The sequence below is a fragment of the Littorina saxatilis genome, linkage group LG10, assembly GCF_037325665.1.
Source record: "Littorina saxatilis isolate snail1 linkage group LG10, US_GU_Lsax_2.0, whole genome shotgun sequence".
Classification (NCBI taxonomy): domain Eukaryota; kingdom Metazoa; phylum Mollusca; class Gastropoda; order Littorinimorpha; family Littorinidae; genus Littorina; species Littorina saxatilis.
The window spans coordinates 35,869,777-35,879,182 of record NC_090254.1 but is presented as its reverse complement, the minus strand read 5'-3'; the positions used below and the strand labels follow the sequence as shown (position 1 = coordinate 35,879,182).

The following is a 9,406-nucleotide window of genomic DNA, read 5'->3' as shown; positions in this document are numbered from 1 at the left end:
GGGGGAGAGAGATAGAGAGGAGGGACAGGGAAGGGGAGAGATAGGCATATATAGCTATTCTGATGGACACGTGGGGGAATTCGTGGACTGTGATTGGATGGTCTCTTCCGATCATCAAAGCATAATGCTACGGAAGTCGGCCATTTTTGCCAATATCCAAAAGCATATTGGTAATAACAAAGACGCATGGTTCCGGTTTACCCATCTGTACCACACGATGGTTTAATCGACAACAGCATACACTAACAACTTGAAATTCTTCTCGGGAATGTTTTTCAGCTTTACAAATGTCGATAGCATACCCTTTTCTGCTAACTTCCCGATGAAACAGGACTAAATCAATTATTTTCTGTCCCTAAACACCACAAAATGCCCAAAGTCGAAAGATGTAGTACAAACAGGGGAGTAAAACGGAACAGCCGTTCTTGTGTGCATGTGTCAGTTGCAGACTGACACAAACTTTCGCATTCGGCTTTTCTTATCTCGTAACTCCACACTAAATACCCCACTTTCCCTCTGAAGTATTGATGTACAACCCATGGCACTAACATTCATGTAGTCGTTTATAACTGAGGTTGAAAAATTCGCTTCATGACGAGACAATTAAGTATAAATGCCATTCACCCAAACTGAAAACTTCGCTGCCGTCTGCTCGCAATTAGCTGTTCTCTTCTCCTCCCCTTGCTGCATCCCAGTTCTTCAGTTGTTTCTAGTTTTCCGTTCATGTTGCGTTTTGGTCTTCTTCATAAGTAGTCTTGTTCAAAATTAAAAAAACTCAAACTTCTTTTTGTTGTATTCGAATGAACTAATAAAAAGCTGTTTAACAGCTGTGTTGTCAAATCGAGTTTTTTTCCAAAGTCAGTGTGGCGCCTGCGCAAAACTAATGCGCATAAGAAACGGCGTCTGCTATCAAAACCTGAGATCAACGCATCGACGCAAAAACTGTCCTTTTGTAAGTTTGGAACAACAAATCAAGGTCAGAACAGCTATATAATCGCTATTGCATTATACTTGTCTCGTCTAAATATCGGACCCTATTGCTACGCTGAAAACACAATAGCTGTTAATAAGCAGACGGACATACTTGATGAAAGACAATTCCAAAGACAACATACACATACAACATACAGAAAGAGACGAACACAGAGACAAAGATAAAAGGGGAAGGGGAGAGAAGATATATACGTACAGACACGGAGAGACAGACAGACAGACAGACAGAAGGGGAGAAAGAGAGAGAGAGCCAGACATGCCGGGGAAAAAACATGAGAAAGACAGAGACAGAGAAGTGAAAAGAAAGATAAACAATAAGATTTAAAGAAAGACAAAATAAGAATTCCTGAGTAGCGTAGAAGACAGAAGAAGCGGACGAATAAATGAAAAAAATCGAAAAACAAATAGACTGCTAACATTCAATAAATAAATAAAAGACAAAAAAAGCAAACTCATAAAGGTTAACGCGCAAAATGAAATAACTCGATAAAAGATTAAGAAATATAAAATCACTGCAGGGATGAACGCTGAGACCGTTTCATATAAATAAGGATAACTGCTGTAAGACCAAGTGACCCCGGCTTAATCCCAGTGTATCTATACGATTTCAACGCCGTCGTGGGGGTTTTGAAAGCAGGGAATCTATCACACAATCTTTTATATATTCAGGAATTCCTTATTTCCTGAAGATCCAGTTTATCACTGACACACTAAGAGGCTAGGCTGCCCCATGATCTCAATGTATTGTGAAGTCATACGATTTCGTTGAACAAAATCATGTAAGAAGTCTCATCTGATACAAAAACAAGGTTTAAAAAAAACCTGCATTTCCGAAACAAAACCCAATAAAAACAAACAAACACTCACATACACGCACACACACGCACGCACGCACGTACACACACACACACACACACACACTTGCACACACACCCACAAACATTCACACACGCGTACACACACACACACACACACACACACACACACACACACACACACACACACACACACACACACACACACACACACACTCACACACCCCTCCCCCCACCCCCCCCCCACACACATATGCATCCTTCTTGATTCTCTTTTGGCCAAACAAGAGACAAAAAATAAATGATGCTGTGACTTATCTTACAATGATAAAGACGCAAACCAGACACAATTGATCCCAGCTATTCAAACTCTCCCAAAGCAAAAGGTCTGTAGCCTGAACCCTTGATGCATATATCTGTCTCCCGTCAAAATCCAAAAACACACGCAACTGCTGGCCTGGATGTCAACTGACCTCAAAAACTTGGTGTTTTAGCTGTCAACAACAGGGCCATCAAACCAACAACTGCAGCGAAAATAAACCCATTACAATGGCTTAGTAAGAACTGTCTACAGAGAAACTGCAGTGTAACAGAGAGACAACGGCATACAGTGTGGATCGTGTGCGTGCCGGAGCAGACTGAGTGTGTGATTGTAACCTGGAGGTCTGACGGTTTTATCTGTTGTAATCGTCATTGCAGAAACGTAATGACGCCGCAAGGAAAGCGTAGGATGTGTCAATCATAGCGTGATTGACAGACGCTATTTCCCGTTGTCTTACTGCAACCTGTAAAGCTGTCGTTGCACTTTTTCTTGTAACTTGCATTCATTTTCGCTAATGAATGGAGGGAGGGGCGGGCGGAAGAAAGGACGGGGTGACGGACAGAACGGTGGGTAAGTTGATGAACGGACAGACGTGCAGACTAACAAACGGACCGACAAAGAAGTATCTCGCCTCACAGTTTTTCCACTCAGGAAGGGAGAGAAGGTGAATGACAACTACCACAACAACGACGATGATGATGATGATAATGATGATGAGGATGATGATGATGATGATGATGATGATGAGGATGAGGATGATGATGATGATAATGAGGAGGAGGAGGAGGAGGAGATGGAGGAGGTCAGGGATGACAAAGGGAAGGAGAACAAAGGGAATGAGAAAGAGGGGAAGAAGGGAGAGAAGAAGAACGCCTAAGACGATGACGACAACGACGACGTCTACGACGACGATGACGACGACGACGAAGACGACGATGATGATGATGATAATGATGATGATGATGATGATGATGATGATGATGATGATGATGATGATGATAGCAATAAAAACATTTTTTATAAAGATTACGAGGATAATGATGACAATTAACCCACCTGCTCCCCCTCCCTGAACCAAGTTCGCCTCTTTAGCAGCATAGCAATGTGTGACCTCAACACTGTGCCTTCAAACTTCAAGCTGCGACGACGGAAGTTAATGTCTGCCATGCTGCAACAAATACGACGCTCACATCATATGTTTTCCAAAAGATTTTATTCCGGCAAATTGTTTTAAATTTTTTCATAAAATGCACAATCTTAAGGACATGATTCGCATAACAGACTAGATACAATATCTAATGTAACGAGACCCTGCAAATGGGACCAATGTTCCATGAACCATGGTTTTCTGCAGAAGGCGGCTCTACTTACTAACGAGGATTAAGAGAATTTATCATTCCCGCCTGAAAATAATTCAGCCTCGGGTTGTGTGTGTGAGAGGGGTGAAGGGATGGGATTTGGGGGTAGGGGGGGGGGGGGGGGGCAAGGAAAATGGTTTTAACAGAAATGTGTCCCCTCTAGCTCATGCCTACGGAAACCGAGGTAACTCGCTTCATATTACATAAAGGGTGTCGAAAACGTTAATTGGCATTTTTTTCTCTCAAGTTTCACTGTTTAATGCACAACTTCTGCATCAAAGTTAGGGCAGCCCCCTCCCTCGTGCCCACACAGTTGAAAATTGAGATTATTGCTAAGAATAATTATTGAGAGAATCTCTAAACCGACAAAAATACTTTTGATGTGTAAGAACTAGTAGCCACGAGCTGTGCGCAAAACGAAACTCCTTGTTCTTACAACATTGCCTTGCTTGTGGACAAAAAGACGACAGAAAGAAATGAAAACTAAACTTACTCCTCCATTTGACTCCCCGGATATGACGACGCCCCGTCATTTACGAATGAGTCCACTTGATCGTTTTCCTAGTGAACGCACAAATACAAAAGAATATACTCAAGGTTAAATAATCCACATTCAACAACAAGATTTATAAAACCTTTAAATAAAATGTCTCCATGACATTAGTTACCGAATTTAAAACGTCATAACATACTATTTTAACTACTTTACATCATAATCATCATCACCATCATCGTTTTCCTTGTCAACATCATCATCAGAATCGTATTCGTCGTCGTCGCCATTACTGGTTTTATTATTCTCTTAACACAAAAGAATTAACCTTTCCCTTTCAATCCAATCAAATGAGACCATCATGATTATCATGTGCTTCGTGGTTCTAAAGGATACCAGGCATTTTGCTTTTATCGTCACTGCTAAAACATGACAAATGCCCGACTCCCATGCTCTATTATTGGCATTTATCTAATAAATCATCACACTTTATTTAGTACGTTCTCTTATTTCATTGGAGGCGCACCTCAACTTCGGTAAAGCGAATGTCCCTTTTCAGATTTCTTGAGGCCAAATACACCCCGAAAAAACCCAGTTTCTTACAGGGTGGAAGGGAGCAAAGAAGATTTAACTACATCTTTGTCGTCATCGTCAATGACTTACCTTTTGATTCTCAAAGGACACGAGTGATTCACTCTCGCCCTCGCTGCCCAACAGGCTGACCACAGGAAAGGCGCTGTGGGCGGTTGTCTTCAAGATTTTCACAAGGGATGCAACTCGGGTCTTGTTGAAGACAACCGACAGCCGATGTGACTCAACGATGTCTCGCGCGTTAAGTCTGTCGTGATCAGAAATCAAAATTCAGGAATGGTAACTGTATCTGAATTTTGGAACGTTAGAAGACTATCTGTTTTTGGAAATCTCTAATGATCATAAAATTAAGAAAATAAGTTAGGTCTTACATGCGTCCTGCCCTTCCTTTTCTATCCCAAACCTCTGATAATTATAATCACAGAAATAAAACCAAAAGAATGCCGTTAAAAGTCACGGCAGCATATGAGTCTTTAATAACTGAAACGGCTTAAATTCGCCAAACTTCAATCTATCGGCATTGTAATACAAGTGAGCTTAGAATATACACAGATTTAGTAAAGGCAGTTTTAAAACATAACACGAAATAAACCGGCCGTCTTCAGCGTCGTCACTGCATAATACAAATCACTATTCCTAAAGGTCAACTTCGCGAAGTCTTTTTACCGAAAACTCAGTGCTAAAGCATCTTGCGGCCAGCTTCGCGAATTATACTTCGCGTAGTCGACTTAGCCCAGTTAAAGACAGGCTTTAGACTGTTTTAAAACATAACACAAACTACAACATCACGCTGTAAAGTATTAAAAACTGACTTGGCCAGCTCAGCAGGCGTTTCCCACTCCAAGAAAGGCACCTCCTTGAGGTCAATGTGCATGTCGTACAGGCCTTTGTTGAACAGGTCTCCCACCCACTTGGCCACCTGATAACACAAGCGATAGCTATTGACAGTGACCTACCTTCGTCGGCAAGACATAGAGACCGAGTCAGATGATTACTAAAATACTGACATGCATGCGCGCGTGCACACGCACACACATACACAGACAGACACAAACAGACAGACAGACGGACAGACAGACAGACAGACAGACAATACGCGCGTGCACATGCAGACACAGACACAGACAGACAGAAACAGACAGAAACAGACAGACAGACAGACAGACAGACAGACCGACAGACCCACAGACAGACAGAGACAGAAAGAGAGAGAGACAGAGAGAAACAGAGAGACAGAAAGAGAGAGAGAGAGAGAGAGAGAGAGAGAGAGGGGGGAGGGAGAGAAAGAGAGAGAGACATTCTTACCATCAGCACTATCATAAGGGGCAGACCGTAAGAGATTTCATTGGTGGATTCAATCAAAATGACAGTGAGGCTGATGGTCATGCGCACCACGCCTCCCAGGAATGCCGCTGCGCCAATCAGGGCATAGGTACCTGAGTACACACTCTTGTAGCCAAACACACTGCACATAACAAGCGCCAACATTTGAGAGAATCCATTATCCAATAATAATTTTTTTGGAACAAGGAAGTTTATAGTATGGAAAGTTTAATTTCTGACGAATCGATTTTGTGTAAAAATAAACGTTCCATAAATCTTCCTCTTTTTTCAATTCTAGATTTTAATACATCAGCAGTCTAGATCTATCCGTTTCAAAGGTTTTATATTTAGAGTTCACTTTGGATTGGAAGGCGGCCGGACTGTCCCTTAGATGAACGTCCGACTTACTTTCATTTATTTTTTTCAATTCTACATTTTAAAACAGCAGCAGTGTAGATCTATCTGTTTCAGAGGTTTTATATTCAAAGTAAGCTTACACTTTAGATTGGACTTCTCCCTTAAATGAACGTCCGACTGTCTGCCATTCAACCTTTCTAAATCACTCTATTCAACGTTTTTGAACATCGCAAGAAAATCAAAAAGGCTGACCAACAAAACCGATTTTTAAAGGCAGCATAGAGGGTTTCAAATTATGAAGATAATCTGAACTATTTTCGTAACAAGTTTTCACAAAGCTGAAAAAATGATCGAGCGTTGACAGAAGGAGTTGAGCCATTGACTGTATACATAACTTGGCAGATTATTTTCGCCACAAAGTTAATTAATTAAGAACACACCTTACAAACATGAATCATGACGGCTCAGCTCGCGACACTGAAACGTTCCGTTCGAGTACAATCCCATTCTGGAAGCGATCTGATATTCATCTTCATCTGCATCTAACACGTGTTTAAAATCGATAAAAAGTTCTGTATCACAAGGATCTTTATTTCAAAATAAGTCCAGTGTAACTTTCATTGAAGCAGCACAAATTTAAATTAAAGCTATGGTACATATTTGATATTTCAAAGGCGTACTGGTCGAACTCCGGAAACAACTGTGTTGGGTTGGTATAAGTTGTGAGAGAGTGAATACTCTTGCTTTAAGTGAGGCAAACTTTCCACGCGTGCTCCTTCACCACGTGTTTCAGTCACGCCCCTGGCTAGTGACTGGCCTATAATGTCACGTGGGAGAGTTTGCCTCAATAAAAGCAAGAGTATTCACTCTTTCACAATCATACATCATAATCTACAGGCCAGTCCTTCAGAGGCGGTAGGACAGGAAAATTCTTCTTTTTTTTTCACAACCCATACAACCCCGACAGAGTTACAGTGGTCGCCGCTTAACCCCTTGACTGCCTTAGGACGGGTATACCCGTCATGCACTGGTGCATTATTTCCATGATTAGATACTAAAAACAGATTCTTGGTTCAATTTCCTTCAAAAATAACATAGGTTTTACTTTCCTACCTACTGCCAGTTTGGAGCTAGAATTTTTTGTGAATTATTACACCCTGAACTCCAATATTCCCTGGCAGTCAGGAAGTTTTGATTGGCAGCGAAAGGGTTAATAAAGCCACTTCTGGACTGACGAAAAATGGCTTTAATAAGCGGCGGATTTATTAACCGGCGGTCCAAGAATACGTCATTTTCGAGAAGAAAAAAAAATCTTCTCTTTTGTTTACGTCACTCAGTCACTTTCTTTCGTCATTTACACTTGTTTGAATCTAAACAAAACTTCACGAAGGATGTTGAACTTTTGTTTTAATTATGTACATGTACGTGTACTTTGATCACTTCGGTACATCAATAATTTCACTGTCACCGTCACGAATGGCAGAGAAGAACGATTTTATGAGTGTGTGTTTGTTGGTCGTCTTCCACATCAGAACAAGATAATGTGAGTTTTAGTCACAAACTACGTGATTTCTTTGAGAAAACTGGCTTTAATAAGCGGCGGGTTGGTTTTATTAACCGGCTTTTTCTAATACATAAGATATAGTGATAAATCCGGACCGTCTGAAATTGGCTTTTATAAGCGGCTGGCTCTATTAACCGCGGTTTTATTAAGCGGCGTCCACTGTATTTCCGAACATCGTCTATTTAACTCACGTCTGCAAAAGGTTGGCAACGAATCGTCCATAGGCGGCGCCACAGAGAAGGGAGGGAACAAAGAGGCCGCTAGGGACGGCAACTCCGTACGTCCAGCACGCCAGCAGGAAGAAACAGACGAAGAAGATACCCAAAGACGGCATGCTGAATGTCCCTGAAAACAGAACCCGTTACGTACATTACAGGTATCCCTTTTTTTTATCACAAACAATACAATCTTCGCTTCCTCCTCTCTTTTGGATTATGAGCTTTTTAAAACATTATTCGCTTGACTGTGATAGACCAAAATCTGTAAACGGTTTCAAACACGGAGACCACCATGTAGCCTAAACCAAAAAAAGAAGCAAGATTGATTTGGTCACGAATGGCCAAGTGGGTTGTTGGGACATGAAAAAAAAAAACATTTTGGATTATGATAATGTATGTTTGCGTGCGTGCGTGCGTGCGTGCGTGCGTACGTACGTACGTGCGTGCGTGCGTGCGAGTGCGCGTCCGGACGTGCGAGCAAAGTGCGTGCGTGCGTGCATGGGTGCGAGTGTACGCCTGCCTTCCAACCTGCCTCCCAATTTGCCAACCTGCCAGCATGTATTCAAGCATGCGTGCATGGGCGCGTAGTGTAATCGAGCTTTATGAAAACACGTACCTGACTGGTGAAAGAGTTGCTTGATGGCCACCTCCTGGGGGTTGAAGAAAAGGGTGGCCATGTCGTTGTAGTAGCCAGGCGGGCAGAAGTAGGTCCTCACTGTGGCGTTGACAGAGTCCGCGCTAGAGCTCACCCCGTGCACACCGTCCTGCGCACACAAAAACGAAGGTAAAATCAAAGCAAATTGTAGGTTAATCGAACGTTGAATTATTAACAAAACAAAACGTTACATTTACAAGAACGCTGTTCAAAGCGTGATTAATCTTTCAGTCAATCACTTAAAAGCCAGACACACAAGCGGCCGCGAAGCTTTCTGTCTCTGTCTCTCTCTCTCTCTGTCTATCTCTCTCTCTATCTCTCTATCTCTCTCTCTCTTACTCTCTCAAACACACATCATCCAACCCACAAAAATAAGCTCTTATTCATTTTAATTTCTTCCATATCTTTCCTTTTGTCTTTAGTAGCTTGCTTTAAATCCCGTTTGTTAAATTATGTTCTGACCAAGCTTTCAATGAGCTTTCAATTGTCGTCCCATTTCTCACCCTAGCCATGTCAAATCACATAAAAAGACGGGCAATGAGAATGAAAAGCAAAATTCCCTGAGCTGCCTGCTCTATCCACACCCGTCGAGAATTAATCCAATTTCCGACATTAGCGATGTCTCTTCTCTTCATTCTTATTTGAGCATTTTGAAAGCAACATATTAACAAGAAAAAGGATGTTTCTTTCCTGCATTTGCACGTTCTGTCTTAGACC

The 9,406-nt window shown here is 41.8% G+C and overlaps 1 protein-coding gene and 1 long non-coding RNA gene across 2 annotated transcripts in view; both read right to left on the bottom strand.

Moving 5' to 3' along the window:
- The window catches only part of LOC138978690 (uncharacterized), a 422,724-nt gene that overhangs the window by 76,634 nt on the left and 336,684 nt on the right, over positions 1-9,406 (bottom strand). The gene's annotated exons all lie outside the window — the stretch shown is intronic.
- Positions 1-9,406, bottom strand: part of LOC138978685 (H(+)/Cl(-) exchange transporter 6-like) — a 59,797-nt gene that overhangs the window by 41,028 nt on the left and 9,363 nt on the right. Inside the window, exons 3-9 of the mRNA XM_070351478.1 lie at positions 8,651-8,798; positions 8,008-8,161; positions 5,878-6,037; positions 5,385-5,491; positions 4,645-4,819; positions 3,982-4,049; positions 3,187-3,298 (exon numbers count right to left, since the gene is read on the bottom strand). Coding sequence (XP_070207579.1) covers positions 3,187-3,298; positions 3,982-4,049; positions 4,645-4,819; positions 5,385-5,491; positions 5,878-6,037; positions 8,008-8,161; positions 8,651-8,798 — 924 coding nt within the window. The remainder of the gene's footprint in view (positions 1-3,186; positions 3,299-3,981; positions 4,050-4,644; positions 4,820-5,384; positions 5,492-5,877; positions 6,038-8,007; positions 8,162-8,650; positions 8,799-9,406) is intronic.